Source organism: Lytechinus pictus, chromosome 6 (genome assembly GCF_037042905.1).
Source record: "Lytechinus pictus isolate F3 Inbred chromosome 6, Lp3.0, whole genome shotgun sequence".
In the NCBI taxonomy this organism is placed as follows: Eukaryota; Metazoa; Echinodermata; class Echinoidea; order Temnopleuroida; family Toxopneustidae; genus Lytechinus; species Lytechinus pictus.
In genome coordinates this window covers 26,359,659-26,379,087 of record NC_087250.1, presented here as the reverse complement: position 1 = coordinate 26,379,087, position 19,429 = coordinate 26,359,659, and the positions used below count along the sequence as shown (strand labels likewise).

Sequence of the window (19,429 nt, the reverse complement as noted above, 5' to 3'; positions counted from 1 at the left end):
ACTCTTGAAATTCATAGCACCGGTATTCTTTGACGGTTATTCATAATACCATGTCCTGTAACCCTCGGGCAATTAGTGATTGAGGGTTAGGGGAGAAGCAACCTGACAACCATTTCGTCTCACGAAAAAAAATGCACTATTTCGGAGACCATTAATTGCGCCAGTTGAAACATTTTCTTGTGTATACAAAAAATGGAACTATATTTCAAAAATGAATAGTCTAATTTCAGATTGTTCTTGTTTTACTCCCGTTATCCGTAGAAGGATGATAACAAGGGACTAACAAAAATCAGAATTTTGAAGACAAAAAATAAATATTGAAGAAAGATGAATCATAGATGAATCATTTAATATTTCGATCTTATCCCTTTCTGCAGCACGCTATCGTCTGGAGTAAATGCACTAGCAGCTATCACGGCAGAAGATGGCGTGAAAGCAATATGGCCGAATATTAGTGAGCGAAACTACGCCAGAGTAGCCAAGATATTAGGTAGAGTACATACGATTGTCATTTCCCATAATGCACTACTCTAAAAGAGGATATTATATATGTATACAAATACATATGTATATATGTATACATGTATATATACATTTATATTCCGCATTGCAAATGGGATATTCATATTTGTTTTCATCAGTTAAAGATAAATGGAAATTGTGGTAACGATCTCAAAATGACTTCGAACAGAATCCAATAAAATGACTACCGAAGTGTTTAATTGTAAGAATAAATGTAATTGCCCAGAAATAAAAGGCACGGAATTCCATAAAATGTCGGGTATTTTCCAAGCTGCCCACCCCTACAGAGTCATTGTCCCAAAGTCAAATACTTCTCTTCATCAATCTTCATATATTCCAATGACGCCTCGGCTGTGGAAGTCACTCCCTCTAACACATACCATTTAGCTACCAACATATAAATATTTAGGTGTTAATTCATTTTTAATTAGCTTGATATCAAAGCTTGTACTTTTAATTATATCATTTTTTTTTTACGTGGCGGTCATGTGCCACTTTTAATCATTTTATGATGGAAACATCAGGCCCAAAGAACAATCTAAACAAAAATATTAATAATACACTGTCCCACATATGCATTTTTGTGTTCGTGATCATCAGAATTATTGGTATTTAGCTAAGATTTCATGATTTCACAAAGCTAAGTTTATTTCAATGTACTAGATCTAAACATATATCAATATGGTGGCAATTAGTAGTAAACTTTTTTTATCTGGTTTGAAAATATATTGCAGACTGATATTTACTGGTTTCTGTGTTTAAAAGAAATTTGATATGCATAGGTGAGCTTCGCTTACTACGAGAGTTTAATAATAAACTTTTATACAACTCACTAGTACCCGTTAGAAGTAATCTTTTTAAATAGGGGGGGGGGGGGTATTGCTGACGAAAAATATTGTCCGCACTGTCATGTTTAAAGACAACGTTGTACACGCTTTTATTGAATGTGATATGAACAAACAGTACTTTTCTTATGTGAGGAGCAGTGGCGTATCTAGGGAGGGGCACGTGCCCCGCCAGTTTCATGGGAGCGCAAAAAGGGAAAAGGGGGCGCAAAGAAAGAAAGGAAAACAAGTAATGAACAGAAAAGGTAAACTTTATTTTTGTATACAAAAAAGGCCAATTTGGGGAATAATTGGTTGTAGAATTGGTAATTATTTTGCGGGATACTTAGCATATGCTGATGATATCACCTCTTATGTCACCAACAAAGAAAGGCTTACAAACCATGATAAAAATATGTGAGAACTTTGCCACAGATTTTGATAATACTTTAAATGGATCTAAAAGTCAATTTCTTGTCTTTCCAACTGGTGGCGACAACAATTCAAGGGAATATTCTGTTGTTATTAATGATACTAATGTGTCAAATATCAATAGTGGGGTTCACTTAGGTCACCATATTTCAACTTTTGACAAGAATAGCTTGGTTTCATCAGCTACTGCTAAATTCTGGAAAAGTTTCAATATTCTCAGATCTGATTTTGGTCATATTAAATAATCAGTGCAGTGTTTATAATTCAAACAATATTGTTGTAGTTTCTGTGGAGCATGCTTGTGGCAATTAAGAAGTAAAGCTGTATTGAACAAATGCACCTGTTGGAGGAAAGCTCTGAGAAAATTTTGGAGAATTAATAATATGACTCATTGTGATCTGGTAGCTTTACTGTCTGATTGTCAACCTCTTGAGAATGCTTTAAGATATAGATTTCAAAAGTTGAATAACATAATTGTGAAGACTGGAGCGAGATTCAAAAGAATGGTTTTGAAATATGCCAAAAGGAACCCTTTTTCAACTTTTTGTGATAATTTAAATGAGGTGCAATATTTTCTCAGTAAATGTAATAAGAGTAAGGACTGTGATGTCCCGGCTTGTAGAGAACTGGATGTGAATGTTCTGAAAGAACTGATAGCAGTAAGAAATCAGGAAAGAATCTGCAACACGTTAACAAGGGAAGAAGTGGGTCAGTTGATTGAATTCCTATGTATTTCTTAGCTTCAATTTAATCTTTCTTCTCTCCCTATATTTCATTAATTGTGATTTATTGTGTACAATTTTTTTTCTCTTTTTTTTTTTAGAAGTGCCACATATATGTTACATGTATATTATTTGGCGAATAAAGATGATATATATTAAAGGCGCAAAAAAGGAATACCACTGGTAATGCAGTTTCCAACTCAATTAGAAATTAAATTTGCTTGTCCTTATGAATATCGTGCCAATTTTTTTCATTAGTGATATACTGTGCATATTATTCTAACCAGGAATTAAACAGCCCTTAAAATAAATCCCTCGTTTAGAGGGGAAAATATGTTGGCATTTAAACATTGATTGTAAAGACTTTCTCATTAAATAATTGTTGGCTAAATACTCTTGCACAGCCAGACAAAAAGTTTTAAAATACATATTTTTTCTCTTTTGTATTACAGCTCTTGTGTACGGCATGTTGGCGATTGGGTTTTCATTTTGTATTAGTTTCATGCAGTCCGGAATCTTACAGGTTTGGAGAAAGTACTAATAGGCTTGCAACGTTTAGGCCTACTCACATTTTCAGATCATGGTGTGCTATCACGTTTTGAGTACTTTCGTACACAAATGCGTGATCTAATCTAACGTGTCTAATATACCGACTCGTGCGAAGGTGTTAGTCTGTTCTCAATGCCAATTTACATTCATCTGGTTAACGTTAGGTTGTGATACTTATTTTGCTTGTAGAATTTAACCGATTAGTTGGGTTATATAACCCAATACTTCGTTGATTAAAGGGTGGGGGGTTACGAATGTGCACAAAACGTAATAGCGTACCGTGACGTGATAAAGTAAATAAACGCTGCAAACCGTACACAATATGCCACACCTTTAAATTTACGACGTACTCTCTAAATGCAAAAGAGCTAATCTAATTTCATAATCACACTAGCTCTTCTCAGAGAAGTCCACCTCATGGACTGTTGTTAGTTGGTACGATACGACTACCAAACACATAACACACTACATCCACATAACACGCATACATGTACACACACCCCCTGAATAGTCGGGAAAGTGAATCAGTGGGTAAGGTGAATCACTGGGTTAGGTAAATCACTGGGGGTATTAGAATCAGTGGAGGGCGTGTGTGTGTTGGTTATGTGTGCGCGCGGGGTACGGTCCGATAGGGTTTGCCCAATCAATAGCTGGTTTTCGCCCAGCGTCGTACGACGTAGAACGTAAGGGTCGTGTGCAAAAATTGCCAACTTCCATGGAAACAGAGGCCCAAGCGATCTTGAGCTCAAATCACGGACGGTTCTTCCGCAAATTAGCGGGCGTCCGCATTAGAACGTAGGATTTGTCAACAGCCGTCAACAGCCAATCAGATCGCTTGTAGAGTGAGCAAGCTGAGCCGATGTAAACATTCGCCCATCGCGTGCATATGCACATGTTGTACTCTACTCTGACTACACTGCACTGATAGCTGAAAGCTTCAAAACGATCCGGCCGCGATCAGCGATTTGCGAAACTGCTTACAAGCGAGAGTTGAGCGCGACGGACGCACGAACCAAGAGATCGTTCTACGTCGTTGATAGCGTCGTACGACGCTGGGCGAAAACACACTAATAACAATCGTCCAGGACGTGGACTACTCAGAGTGAAGTGAGATTTTTATGTTTATTTTAAGTTTATTTTACCCCATTTTCTAATGAAATTGTAGTAAAAGATTTCATAGGGAGTTATAATGCACAAAATAAATGGATGTACTGTTTTACAGTCACCTACCAATGGGTTAGAGAATATCTAAACATGATATTCATGTATTTTACTTGATTAGGGTAATTCGAATCTATTCACACTGATTCATCCATGAAACCATTCGAGTCCAGGGGACTGTTTCATGAAGGACTTGTCAGACGTTTTATCCGACAAATCTTATTTTATACGACAGTTACCATAGTAAAACTGTCTCACAGCCAATCAGAATCAAGGAAAGTTGTCAGATCTGACGACTTGTCGGACAAAAATCTTGATGAAACACTCCCCTGGGCAGCCGAATGGCCACCGTGCGCTCGACGGACTGCCACCATGATCTGTTCTACGCCATGGCTACGGATGGTCTAATTACTACGGCAAGCATAGAAACAGTGGCGTAACTACGGGGGGGGGGGGGGCATGGGGGGGGGGCACGTGCCCCCCCCCCCCCCCCGAATCGGCTGACAAAAAAAAAACTGGGAAAAGGAGAAAAAGAGGGAGAAAGGAAGAGGAACCGTAGTGGGAAAGAAGAAATTATTATCAATTATAATGGTATATTATATTATAATCATGTTATGTTACATAGAAAAATTTTTTATCCTAACTTTATGAAACTTTATTTGCTCAGGGCCTATGATGTCATTGTTCCTGGTGCTCGCATTGTCCGTTTAAAGAGATATATAAACATGTTGTACGAAAAACTCCCGTTTCAAGTCAATATAAACCAAATATATTATTGTTTTATGCAGTGACATATGCTTCTTTTTCATGACTACTTAAAGTGATTGCCCCATGTTAAGGTCTTAAAAGGAGAATGAAACCCTTGAAACCAGCTGAATCCATATCAAAGAGAAAAATCAAAGAAACATATTGTTGAAAGTTTGAGGAAGATTGAATGAATAATAAGAAAGTTATGAGCATTTAAAAATTGAGATCACTAATGCCATGTAGATCCTCCCATTGGCAATGCAACCAAGATCTGTGATGTCACACACGTACAACTCCCTCATTACTTTAGTAATTATTTCACTTATATTCTCACTTTTATAGAGTCTATCACAAGGTGAGGTGTTCTCTTTATGAGAGGACAAGTACAGAGGTTTCACAACATTATACCAATGATGAATCGTTTGTCATATGATTATAATGAGCAAAAAGAGATGTTTTGGGGTACATTTTCAGTGTCCAAAAGGGGAGAGTTGTCCAGTTTTGGACACTGAAAATATACCTCAAAACATCTCTTTTTGCTCATTCTAATCATATGACAAACGATTAATCAATTATATAATGTTGTGAACCTCTGTACTTGTCCTCTCATAAAGAGAACACCTCACCTTGTGATAGACTCTATAAAAGTGAGAATATAAGTGAAATAAGTACTAAAGTAATGAGGGAGTTGTACGTGTGTGACATCACAGATCTTGGTCGCATTGCCAATGGGAGGATCTACATGGCATTAGTGATCTCAATATTCAAATGCTCATAACTTGCTGTTTATTCATTCAATCTTCCTCAATCTTTCAACAATATGTTTCTTTGATTTTTCTCTTTTATATGGATTCAGCTGGTTTCAAGGGTTTCATTCTCCTTTAATATAAAATATTTCCTGTCCGTGATTTACGTTCGCATCAGTGGATTGGTGAGATATGTCTGCTCTCCGTGAATTCCTAAAATCAGTCCTTAAAATGTCCCTTTTTCTGATCTGAATATCAAAAATTTTAAGCTCGCGCTTCGCGCTCGCATCATTTGGTTAGTTAAATACGTATGGTCTTAGTGAATTCCTACAACCAAGCTATAGAATGCCCTTCTTCAGGTCTAAATTTTCAGCTCGCGCTTCGCGCTCGCAATATTTGATTAGTGAGATGCGTATGTTATTCATGATTACAATGAGTACAAGTGCTTCATAAATGTTTAAATGTAATTCTATCAAAATCAGCAAGCACTTGGCATTGGTATTAGATGACTACGGTGAGATATGTATACTATTAAGGGATTATTCCTATAATATAGTCCTTAAGATCGCCCTGTTTGGGGTCAATGTATACAAAAATTTCGGCTCGCGCTTTGCGCTCGCATTGTTTAGCGAGACAGGTACGTATCGTGATTACAAAGTCGATTATAATGTCCCTTTTTAGGTCTGAATATAAAAAATTTTCAGCTCGCGCTTCGCGCTCGCATTATTTGATTGATGAGATGCGTATTTTTTTTATTCATGATTACAAATGACTACAAGTGCTTCCTTAAAATGTCTCTATCAGTATACCTGACATCTGAGCGCGCTTCGCGCGCTCACTAAGTGACTTAACATTTTTGCTGGTGCCCCCCAATGCTGTGACCCACGGTACGCCACTGCATAGAAATATAAAAGAAATGTTAGAACTCCGCGTTATAAATTTTCTGCCACCCCGACGGCCTGTAAAAAAAATGAATCCGCCGTATGTCGACATTGCGGCCGCCGCATAAAATTTCTCGAATTCAGTTATTTACATCCGTCGTACGCCCGCCATAAGCATGGAATTTGTTTGTGTCTGTGTGTTTTTTTTCAGTTTACCGTCAGCATGGTCGGGGTGATCTCTGGCGGGTTCCTAGGTGTCTTTATCTTAGCTGTATTCGTACATCGTTGTAATTCAAAGGTTCGTATAAGCTACATTTTTTTGTTGCAATAAATTATTTTCTTGGGATTCCCCTTCCTTGTTTTAGCCAATACAAAGTGATAAAAAATTAAAGCGACAACTCTTTTTAGGATGCGCTGTGAAGTTACTTTTGGTGGGAGCTTTTGTCGTCCGTTCCAGAGTTAGTAATTCCTTAACATTTCAACCATCTCCGTTTTTTTTTTTTTTTTTTTTTTTTACATTGATCGATGAGAATCGAAAGCTTGCAAGTTGTATAGAGTTGCGCTGAGAACAACTGACTGGTACTCCAAAAACGAAACTCTTCGGCACTGATTAAAAGGTCATCGCTGACAATTTTTGTGAAATTCTCAGTTTTGATTGGCTCAGAAGCTTTGACTTTCGCTATGGTCGGAGAAAGACAACTTGTCATTGCTGACACCTTTCATGACCCCCCCCCCCTGATGTCAGCAGGCTCTGTTCATAGGTCGTGGGCATGTCAAGTGACATTTTATTTGGATCGAACGAGTAATTAAAGTTGTTATTTAATCTTATTTGACCCCCTTTAATTTTTTAGGGGCCACGTGTTTTTTTTTTCTTCATAATGGTTAGTTTCGGTCATGTTCGCTCATTTGGTTTACGTAGCAGACGATGCTAGCCTAAAATTCCCAAAACACTGTCAAAGCTTGCCAAGTTTGTTAATATTATTATGACACATTTTCGTAGATAAGTACCAAATGTATATACCTGTATATTAATCTGTTATTATATCCTTTTTCTATCTCTTTTTGTTATTCATGTGTTGAACAGTATTATATTTTGCATTCAAGGCTTTCTTCATCTTTTTTTGCCACGTTGTTATAGCTTTTTATTTTTATTCACGTTTTGTTATGTATGTATTTATGTACGTATGCATACTATGTATGAATGTTTGATGTTTGTATAACTGTGTATATTCTCATACTCCGAAAGGGGTCGACAGAATAAAGTTTCAGTTTCAGCTTCAATTTCAGTATATAGTGTACTCACGCAGACCCTATTGTAACTCAAAATCAATTCCGGACTTGATATTTGCTTCCTCAAACTGTAGCCATATTATTAATATCAATAGGCAAAGCTTATTAGTACAATAACATTGTTACTTTCAACATTAAATGCGTTAATTAAGTTTATTTGGACTGTATTAATTGTTTCAAATGAAAAGGGTCTATATAGGAACGGAAACTATCATACGTTAGTCACGTGACGTTGTACACAGAAATATGCCGTGTTCTGGCTGCTCGATCTCAAAGTTTGGGAGAAAAATGAGATGTAACTATTATACCAGTCATAAAGTATTAAACAATCAATCTCGACCTTTTTTACCCTTAGGGATATTCAAGTGGGAAAACAAAGGTGCCAGCGTCTCGAAAATATGGGTGATTTCAGACCGTTTGCCATAGCAAGAGTTGTGAACATTGACACTTTCAAATGAACAGCGAGACGTAAAAAGTGAATTAATTGTAATAATATTTACATCAAATTAATGGAATTGGATAAAAAATTTCACACTATTATCAATCTGGTGTGAGATTATTATCGGTTATAAAGACATAACCGGATATCTGCAATATTACGTTCATGAAAACGATTGTTCCCTGTGTTGAAGCTGTGTGCGTGGACTTTCGGACACTCAAATGCACGCGACTATAACCATTATGACTGATCCTATGCTCCACCGATAACCAGGTTTAAAAAGAACTAAGAGAAGAACCATTACTTATTTTACGTATTTCCAGGGGGCTGTTACTGGGTTCGTAGCCAGTTTCATTGTCATGGTCTGGATCAAGGTAGGATCAATCATATACCCCTCATCAAGGGGGCAACTGCCTTTATCGATTGAAGGTTGTCCAGTACCCAATGGCACATACACGACCTACACCATCCCAACCACAGAATGGACTACGGCAACACTCCCAGGCTCAACCCAGGAAACCATCTCTGAGGAATTGTAAGTACGGCGAGTTTTAACTCCTGTTTTTTTTAAGTCTTCCAAAGGAGTTGTGACTAATGCATCTCATTTGTTTTTTAATGCAATTTTCACTAATGTACAGTCAAACATGTGGAAGTGGCCACCTGCCTATAGTGACCACTAAAACTGATTCTATGGAGGCAGATTGTGTGTATACGAACCTGTCTATATCAGCCACCTTGCTATAAAGGCCTCATTTTGTGTTTTCCTCTGGTGGTCACTAAAGACAGGTGTCACTGTATGTGTTATGCATTAGTAATTTCCGGTATGAGAACTGTCTGTTTGTGTGTGTGTGTGTACACATCTTTGTACGTGGGGGGGGGGGGGGAGTTAAACTATAACCTAGTCCAATGAACGACGAAATTCCCCGCTTTAGCACCTTTTGCATCTTTAAGCATGTTGACTGGGGACTTTTGTTTTCTTTAAAAGTAAGTCTTCTCTCATCCCTCCATGAATGTATTATCTTAGGCGGAGTACATGCTTAAGTCCATTGCGTTTGTAATATTCAATAAACAATAATTCTTTCGACAATCCCTCTCTCTCTCTATCTCTCTCTATTTCCAGGCCAGCAATTACCAACTTGTATCATATTTCATTTCTTTACTATGGACTTATCGGAAGCATTGTGTGTATAATCACATCAATGATCGTCAGTTATCTAACAGGTAAAAATAATAATGAAATAATAATAATAATAAAGACAATAATAATAGGAAGAATAAAGATACTTATTATAATATGGACCATTTATTAAGTGCAGATACTATATTAAGCTACTGCGCTTTACATTTGGTATCATAATAATTATTACCATGATTACTACGGCTGTCGCAGAGCCGCCAAACAGGCGATCAAGCATTCAAGGAATTTATTCCTATCGGATACTCATTCACCTCGCCTGGGTTGACTGCAGCACAATGTGGATAAATTTCTTACTGAACAGGGGCCGCGGAACGGTTTTCAAAGTGGGGGGCTGACCATGCAAAAAAGTCAAAATCATATGGTCATTTTTACGTTTTTTTTAACGGTGTGGAAAAAAGTTTCCGCGGCCCCTGCTGAAGAACGCACGCCGTGGTTGGGAATCGAACCCACGTCCAACACATTTAAAGACAAGAGTCGTAACCACTAGACCACGACACCCACATGGTAAACCACGTGCAAATGAATTTCCGATTACTCAAAACCTACATGTTCATATATTTTACTGAATTAACCTTATTTTAATCTTTGGCATGTCGGAAGGTTTCCAAGATCCTGAATTGATTGATAATCGCCTGAAGAATCACTTGACAGACGCCCTCTTCTGTTGTTTCCCCGGAAGTCTCAAACGGCGCATGCGGTGTGGTATTGACGAGATCAACTATGAAGAGGTATGATTTATTTTTTTCTTCAGTTCTTCATTTTTTTTTACATTTGCACTATTTTTGCACAAGGGTATAACTTCACGCTGATATCTTGTGTGGATTTGAAGGTTAGGGGGGATTTATGTATGTGGTGGCTGCATATTCACGTTGGCGTGTGGGCATGTATCGCCATTGAGATTGGGATCTACTGCATCGCTGACTATTCAACTCGAGTCTGTCTACTGCATGGTTGATGTGTTGGCTTGCTACAGCTGATTCCTCTGAATATCACGTGACGCACATTCATGGAATCTGCTCTTAAGGCCACCGCACACCTTACGACTGTTCGCGATCCGATTTTGTGAATGGACCATATAATTTTATTTGAGGTTTAAATTAATTGAAAGAATAGGGCCTACTAATATGACCATTTCGTAAGATTGCAAGCCTTCATTTTGGAGTAAAGGCCAAATTAGTTTCAAATCGTAGCCAATCGTACGACTGCTATGACGTCATTACGACTATATATTAAACTCGCTTTTATTCAAAGAAGGATGATAGCATAGTCACAGATTTGAACATAGGAATTCGTACAATGATTTAAAACGTTACACAGTAAGATATTCCAAGTCTCAATATTAACATCAAATTCTACTACATTTTATTCTGAAATCGGGTCGCAGACCAATCGTAAGGTGTGCGGTCGCCTTTGAGGATACCCATATTAACATAATATGTGTGTGTTGTATAAAGTTACCTTAGGGACGACATCCTGCAATTACATGAATAAAATGGTCACTTCTGCGTCTCCCCTTCCTCTTAACGAAGTCATATGCTCTGTGTCACTTTTGCCATTTAAAAGGAATGTGGTATCTCTATTTCCATACGCAGGATGATAAATTACCAGTCGTTCAGGAAGAAATGAGAGAGGTCTACAACAAGAAAGATGAGTTGGATCATGTTAATGATCAAGACAACGAATCCATTAATGGACATGCTGGACCAACAACAGATGCCATGAATGCCATCTAGGAAGGGGAAAACATAGCTCAATGATATCATTTTAGCAACCATAGAAGTATCACGCCTATAAAAAAACGTCTTAACACATTGATTATCACACGCCCTGCCGTAGGCGGCGATCACGGGGGGTGGGTGTCCGCCTCAATGTTCAAGGGGGAGTTTCCCTTCTCCCAATTCTTGGGGAATATTTTTTTTTTTTTTTTTTTTGGGGGGGGGGTTAAAGAGTTTGTATCTGCCACCGGTCCAAAAAGTAAACTTGATCAGAATAAACACTTGAAGTTCGTCAATGCTAAGAAGGAAGAGAGTGTTTGCCGCCTTTTGGGCGTACCCGACAATAGCCGCCCTAAATAAACAACGGGTTATGTGATTTGCGTGTAATAACGTACATACTAATTACGTGATTCCGCCGGTCAACGCGTTACATTAAATTGACGCTACTGCCTCCGGCTGGCTACTTACATTAATTTGTAGTCATATGAATTTATTTTCAGGCCTAGCTATATATTGGACTAGTAATGCATATACATACCTTGTAGTATGATATGTAATTATGTAAATAAAACAAATATATTTCTGGAGATTCCATGGAGGTACTTCTTTCTTCTTTTTAATTGAGTATTTGAATATAAAACGGCCCAAGTCAATTTTTTTGCGAAATTGATTTTAATATGGGAAATTGTTCCTTATACAATGATTCATGTTGTGTTTAAATGATAAATCTGAAATCATCTCAGTAATGCCTTAAATAAAGTAGGAATATCTGGTATGAGTGTAAGAAAAGCCCAAGTCTAGGACTTGGGTTTTTCTTACATTTATATCATAGCGCCCTCTCTCATTTCTTGTACTAGCTACAGAAGTCTACCATGTATATGAATATAAGAATGGCCCCCGCCCACAAGTAACGTGAATATTAATGTTCATAGAAAATACACTTATATTTGTTTAATGATGTTCTCTGATTTTTTTTGGCCAATCATATACTTCAATTACCCAAATAAAAAAAATATATCATTTTTTTCCGATTTTCTCGAAATGACTTCTTTTAGACTTTGGCCCTTTTTACTCAGGTGTTCAATCGAAGATATGGAGAATATAATTTATGTAAGGAGCGCTTGAATTCGAAAGGCACATAATTACAACAAAATTACTGTCACTCTGGTCAATGAAGGGAAAAGGGCATATACAAGTACTACCTGTCAAAACTAACAACCAATGTTATCACAAGAAAACGGTGAATCATTTAAGTATTGCACTACGCCTTTTCCAGGTGAATTTATCTATAACACAGAGTGCAATTAAATAGCAGAATCGAATGATGAGAGCTGTACAGGGGAGGGTGAAATCACGTAGCCTGGCGTATATCACTGTAGATATCGATCACGTCGATGGGATAGCGCCATCATCTCTAAAGCCAACAAACCAACCAACAATACAAAGAACTATGCCTATCCATTCACATTGAGTGTTTTCACTTTAACACTATATTCTAGTATATAGAGGGGCGTGATGTATCATTTATATTTAGACTAATGTTTATGCATTATTGTGATAGTATTCGAATGTGACTCCAATTTTGTTGTAAGGTAGATTTGGTCCAAAAGATATGAATGTATCATTTTGTACATTTTGTGTAAACAATTGGGTATTCCAAAATTTATGTCTGATTTAACATCACTTATCCTGTTAGCTCCAGGCAAATTGAAGTAAAATGGTTCGTAATATTAGATGGAATTGCACAATTATCCATATGCCTTTTGTAATAGTAATATACATATGGCATGCATGTAAACATGGTAAACATTTATTTTCTTAATGAACTAATATTTTTAAACCATGGGTTATCGATATCATACTTTCACAGCTCCATGCTCTTAGAATTCAAATAAATACATAAACAAGCAATAAAAACACCCCACCTGTCTATCTAATTATTTCAGAGAACCCCATAAAAGGGTAACTCCAGAATTTACTAAGTTGCGGAAACGTTTGTACAATATCATCGGATTGTAATCGAGCTAGTGTATTTTCCTCTCGTTGTAAAGAACAAACTCTTGTTCCATAAAGATGAAATATATGTCTTAAATATCGAATATTATTGAACATATCGTTTTAGACAAGAGATACAAAACATGTTTTCCAATCCGTTTGTAAACAAGCATTCATATCAAGATATTTATTTATTACTTTACCTGTTGAATTTCTTGGCAAGTGTCTAATCTTAAAGTAATTGTCTCTCATACTATTGGGTGACTGGGTTGTATAGACAGAGAGAGAGGGGGGGGGGGGGTGGTGGAGGAGAGGTCAACTAAAGGAAGTGAGAGAAACAGATATAGACATGCAAGAGGGGGAAACGAGTTGGAAATCGAGGTGTATGATTGCATGTGTTAAATGCAGATTGGGCTTAGTTCGACTGAATAAAATAAATTGCCAGCTAAGTTATCGAATTTATGTGTTGTTATGCATTGATACACATGACGATAAATGACTGACTAACAATTCAGATCCGTCCCAAACGCTTTCCTAACCGTTAAAAGAGGATCTGAAAAAATGACTAAATTTGTGACGCTAACGTGTTTTAGATGAGGGCTCTCATTACGAGAAGACTTGCAATATTTTTTTGGCAACAGTCTCATATACAGTATATAAGCTCCCACTCGTCATGATTTACCCACCACCCCAAAACCAACAATTAAACGCACAAGGAGAATATTGAGACTCGTACCGTGTGTATTGGGTTTAAAAAAGCAAATCGCGTGCTTCAAAATCATAAAAATTTTAATTGGTCAATAATTAGCCTCACAAGTACATCATCGAAATGAAGATAGAATTCAGTGAGAGTTTCGAAGAACGTCAAAAAGTGGTTAGGCGTGCTGGGTTCACTCGAGCATGAAATTGTACATCTGAGATTTTAGTAAAACTTCCAAGTAGTCTGAAAAAAATGGCCATGATTTTTTTTACCGTATTAAATGTAATACTTAAAATCCTTAAAAAGTATGAAGAAGTATAATTGTTCCTTCAGCTATGATATATATCCTAATTTGTATTATTTCAGGATCAAATAATTTTAAAGATAAGCTTTCCTGTCAATCTACTGTTGGCTTTGGGGGTAGACGGTTGCGAAAGCACAAGCCATGTTAACCCGATTCACCTCAAGATTTATGCAAACTTCCGATACAAAAATCCGAATTCCCAAAGCCCTTTATAATTAATTCCTTCCAAGATTTTGAGAAATAAAGTCAGCGCTTCACAAATCCTTCTTCGTCTTGCGCATAACTTAGATTATACTTATCTATGAAGATTAACAAGCTTTCATCCATATAAAGTCCAAGCATGAAGAGAGCTCAACTACATCAGAAGCTCAATAAAATACAAGTGATGATCCAACGTGGCAAACGCGAGCATGTTTGGTGTGAGACTTACCATGTAACACCATTTGCATTTGATTTGTCGCGGGAGTTTGATTGGAGCAAACGCCTTTTCCTCTACGAGTCTTGTTTCTTGGATTCTGTACAGCGCCAGCTTGAACGCGGTCGATCTCTCACGAACTCTCGCCACCAGTACCCTCTCCTCGCTATCCACTGCAGCATACAGATATTCATGGTTATCACTTGCAGTAAGCGAGATACCAACATGGCCTTGCCTATCGTAGAGGTTGATCCGACTTGGTGTGATGCAACACGTGGTAGTGATCATCCACCCTGATCTGGTGATACAGATGTGTTCTGGCTTAATGTTCCCCGTCGACACGATTTGCTGAGGGTTAGCAGTTGTGCCTTCGAAGATGTAGATCTCCGGATTGTTATTGACTGCGTAGATCTTCCCGTTGCGGTCACTGCATAAGCTGAAGTAGTTATTGCCTTCCTTGCGGGTATATTGAAGACCGGTGAATGTATTGTTGACGTCGTACACCTTACAAGCTTGAGCACCATGCGAAACGACGGACCTCCCATCGCCTAAGAAGGCAATATCCCAGACCTGCCCGACTTTACCCTTCAAATATTGTTTCTTTTCTCCAGACACCGAAAAACGATCTGCACCGTTTCGGTTCAATCCATAACAGACCACGACAGAATCAGGGGAAAGGGCAGCAATGCCTCGCATGTACCCTGCTAAATCTATCTTTCTTGCAATACTCAGTGTGTAGGTTCTCATTATCTGGGCTGGTAAGGGCAGTACAACCGCTTGGGCATCACTTGATTCCCCGTTAGCGATGGCATTGCCGCGACTTTCGATGCTACATTCTGCAGGAGCTTCAGCTTCAATAACAGTTGAGGTGCTACTTTCATCTTCTTGATTACATTCTTTTGAGGAGGTACTATCGTTTTCTTCACTACACTGATTTTCAGCGTGGACCTTACTAGCTGAGTAACTGACTTCCCTGAAAACCAGATGACCAAGCTCGAGAAGTTTGTCATCTGCTGGACAAAAATGTATTCTCCTGATCTCTTGACCAACATCACTCGAATATGTTCCTTCAACACTTTCTGCTAGTAGGTTCTCTAGGTTACCACAAAGTAGGTTATGGGCTTCAAGGGTGGTTAAATCAACAAAGCGAGTCGCTTTACGTCGTATCACCGACAACGAGCTGTTTATCTTGTCTATTAGCCGCTTGTTGTGATCAACCCAGTAATCACATGCCTTGTTTAATGCTGATCTATGTTCATTTACAGTTTCCAAGAGCAATGTTTCATTCTTCAGGAGTATGGCTCTCTTTTGTTCAAACTGGTCCCTAATCTGTGATTCCAAAGCGTTCAGATGAGAAGATATTTTGTTGTTGTGTTGCTCAGTACTATTGATGGCCTTTTCCATCTGGGACTTCCTGGTATCGCTTTGACGAACAAGAGCCCTTTCCCTGTCTTCAAATTCTCTATCTAACTCCTCTTTCTTGTTGATGGCTTGTCCCTGATGGCAGTCCATGAAGCAATAGAGGCAAACAAATTCCTGACAATCTTCACAGAAGATATCCCTGAAAATCCTACCGTGTTCTAAGCAAACGTTCGGCGAGAGAGTCTCTGTCAACAAGTGCAAATCTTCCTCCAGATTCCTGGCCAGGTAGTTAGGAGCGAGTTCTGCAACCCGCTCGGCCCCAAGATTAGTACACTCCTTGCATACAGGACATACCATGTGGTCAAGATGGCGATTCTTGTCATCGTACACCTCCAAGCAGTTCATGCAGAATGTATGGCCACAGTTGAGGAGGGTTGCCTTGTTGAAACTTTCGAGACAGAGTGGACAAAAAGGTACCTGAAGTCGGACGTCTTTGTCGTTGGTGGCCATTTTAGTTAGCATTCCTGCTGATATCCTACGTGTTAAAAAAGAAATAGAATGGAACTTTGAAAAAAGTTTCATATTGAGTTGACCAATAAGTCCCCCCCCCCCACCCCCTCTCTTTCTCCCTCTCTGTATGATATGCGGCGCGTTAGGACAGACTTGCAATGATATTAAATTGAGAATAGTTACGATCAATAAACATTTTTGTTTTGCATGTTTGCTGATTTTTTATTATATTTTTCTTTGAGGGGGATTTTATGTCGAGACCTCCGTTTGCAGGTTTAAAAGTTTTTTTTTATTTTAGTCAATCCTACTAGAAAACTTTTTTATAACCCTTAATAAGATGTTTAAAATAAAGTAATGGTACAAAATAAGAATGTTTTTTTCACCATTTTATTAAAATTCATCACGAAGTATTGTAAAAACTAACACAAGATTAATAATGATAAAAAAAAGGTTACTGAAGGTTAGAGAAAAATCCATCAAAGAGTAAATAGTTATTAGAATTTCAATTATATGATTTGTGACGTCATATGCGAGCTGCCCGGCTACACATCGTATGGCCAACACATAAATTAAATGCCATTTTCTCAGAAAATTGAACAAATACTTTTACTGTACCCTTAGAATATCAACAAACAACTCATTTTAGACCGTTCCTAAGAAGAAAACCAAAAACATAATTCATTATTACCATTTAATTGAAATTATTTATTTCATATAACATAGCATATGGGGCTCCTGCTCGTTTATGACGTCACAAATTCAAACTTTGGAATTTCCAAGGTTAAATAATTTTCCCCCAACCTTCACTATTATTTGTAATCATTTTTTTTTTTCTAAAACGAACTTTTCTTCCGGGCGAATTTCCCTTTCAATCCGAGAACAGCCAATGCATGATGCGATGTGGGGTTATATAGGCCTGTTAAAGATAAATTAAAATCATATCAATTAAAATAAAATTGTGGATTCATTTTCTCGCTCGCTACATTTAATAAATTCTACCGGATAAGACAAATCTGGGCCGCTAGCTTTTTTTTCTCATTACGCCTGTAGAACATCATATTCAGGAAACATTTTGAATAAAACTGCATTTTGTATGTTAACATTGCTGGCTTTCCATAGTTGTTGATCGGATCAATTGCTATTTCTTGTAAGGCGGAGCTCAGAAGGCAATGAATGTCTTATGTTCATTTATTGTAACCCCTTGTGATACGGTGCACTGATCTTGTAGCTCATAACGACTAGCTATAATGCAGACGGCTATGCACTATGTACCGACCAAAAAGCCACGCAGGTTATTAAAGTACGAACAGGCAAACAGAAGACAGCTACACTCTTTCTCTTTATTCAAAATAAATTTTATAATGCTTACCCGATCAGGGATGGACGATGGCTTGCGTTATGAGGTTGGATTCGGTTACGTTAGAAGACAGCGGTGCCATCATCCATGGCGCACATATATTGCATTGCGAACGTCCATTAAATGCATTGCGTTGAGCTCACCATAAATTCATACAAGCTGCACACACACACACACGCGCGCACACACTTATCCGCCGTGGACGTTCGTCACGTGATCCGCAAGTATCATCAGTCAAGTACGATTATGCTTCAACACAGCACAGGCGTACAGTTTACGAGGTAAGAAGTGCATTGTCACGTGACATGCGCTCATCTGTAGAACGTTGCACATAAATTGCAGATGTGGTGCAGCGATGTCTTACTTTACTTTACTGTTGGGGCAATCTAATATCGTACAGGATTTTTTGTTTCGTTTTTGGGGTAAATATTGTTTTTTGTTCAGCCTTGCTTGTAGATATCCAACTGTTGTCTATCGAATGGCTTTGTGAAAAGGCTGCGCAACGATTCCCCGTGAAGATAATAATAATAACGGTATATTTACCCAGGGTAGCCACTTCAGTTCCGAGAACTGTTCTCCTTTATCAACATTAATAGAGGAAGAAACATATTGGAAAATTTAGTTTTTATTTATTTTTTTCTGAATAAAGAAAATACATATCATGCATATTACGCATATCATAAAAAATAAGAATACATATCATGCATGTTATGCATATTAAAAAAAAAAAAGTCCCCAGATCCGTAATTTCTTGTCCAAATCATGGCATCTCCCACAATAGAGTGGATTACATTTAAAACATGATTTATCAAGCTCAACGCCAAGGACTGAAATTGATTTCATTCATGAAAAATGCAAACATCAGGATTACATGGATTGTAATTATTATAGTATGTGACCTTTCAAAGTTCCTCCATATGGTATTGACGTCCTACGTTGGCCATGTTGGCATATAATATCATTATCAACGTTGTTATTTTTAGTATTCCTTCACCAGCTAGCATCAGATATTCATTTTCAACATTATCATTGTTATCATTATTATTATTATCGTCCTTATCTTCATGTTTATTATAATACTCCTCAGCACAACCAATCACAGGTTAAGGAAAAGTACCTAATCGATTTTCATTCATGAAAATTGCCCCTCTCTGGAGTCATTTGAAAATTAAAACTGAAACAACTTCAATAAAAGTAATTCCACACACGTTGCGCTACTCGCTTCACTAAGTTAGCGTGGATGTGTCTCCCAAGACATTTTGCTGACCCAACTATTCAGATTCAGATACCTAACCTTACATAATCACGACAATATCAGTGATTAAATTCACTATCGTGGTAGAAGCGGACACGAAAAGATTGTACAAAACTTGAAAAAAAAATAAAAGAAAGTTGTGCTATGAGAAGTATAATGAGCTTAATGACATATTTGACTTCGTAGAAGCGTACAAAGGTTTGCAATAAATCGCTAAAAGAACTAAACCATTCAAGATCATTTAAACACGTGCATTTGGTTCAAAATACTAACCAGTAACCAATCAGAAGCGTCTATTTGCTGTC

The 19,429-nt window shown here is 37.7% G+C and overlaps 2 protein-coding genes across 4 annotated transcripts in view; one reads left to right on the top strand and one right to left on the bottom strand.

The window, feature by feature from the left end:
* Positions 1 to 13,395, top strand: part of LOC135154573 (sodium-coupled monocarboxylate transporter 1-like) — a 34,848-nt gene extending 21,453 nt beyond the window's left edge. For all 3 annotated transcript variants that reach the window (XM_064101282.1, XM_064101281.1, XM_064101283.1), the window contains 7 exons: positions 378 to 490; positions 2,953 to 3,023; positions 6,796 to 6,882; positions 8,637 to 8,848; positions 9,434 to 9,534; positions 10,112 to 10,239; positions 11,104 to 13,395. In XM_064101282.1, the coding sequence (XP_063957352.1) occupies positions 378 to 490; positions 2,953 to 3,023; positions 6,796 to 6,882; positions 8,637 to 8,848; positions 9,434 to 9,534; positions 10,112 to 10,239; positions 11,104 to 11,244 (853 nt within the window). In that variant the 3' untranslated portion in view covers positions 11,245 to 13,395. The remainder of the gene's footprint in view (positions 1 to 377; positions 491 to 2,952; positions 3,024 to 6,795; positions 6,883 to 8,636; positions 8,849 to 9,433; positions 9,535 to 10,111; positions 10,240 to 11,103) is intronic.
* Positions 12,702 to 18,023, bottom strand: LOC135154572 (uncharacterized). Its single transcript, XM_064101280.1, has 2 exons — positions 17,882 to 18,023; positions 12,702 to 16,537 (listed from the first exon to the last, which is right to left on the bottom strand). Exon 2 carries the CDS (start codon positions 16,522 to 16,524, stop codon positions 14,581 to 14,583), a length of 1,944 nt encoding a protein of 647 aa, XP_063957350.1. The 5' UTR covers positions 16,525 to 16,537; positions 17,882 to 18,023; the 3' UTR covers positions 12,702 to 14,580.
* Between the last annotated feature and the right edge of the window lie 1,406 nt (positions 18,024 to 19,429).

What these genes read in the sequence shown, in the direction of transcription:
- LOC135154572 (XM_064101280.1), bottom strand. Translation starts at nt 16,524, where the DNA reads ATGCTAACTAAAATGGCCACCAACGACAAAGACGTCCGACTTCAGGTA.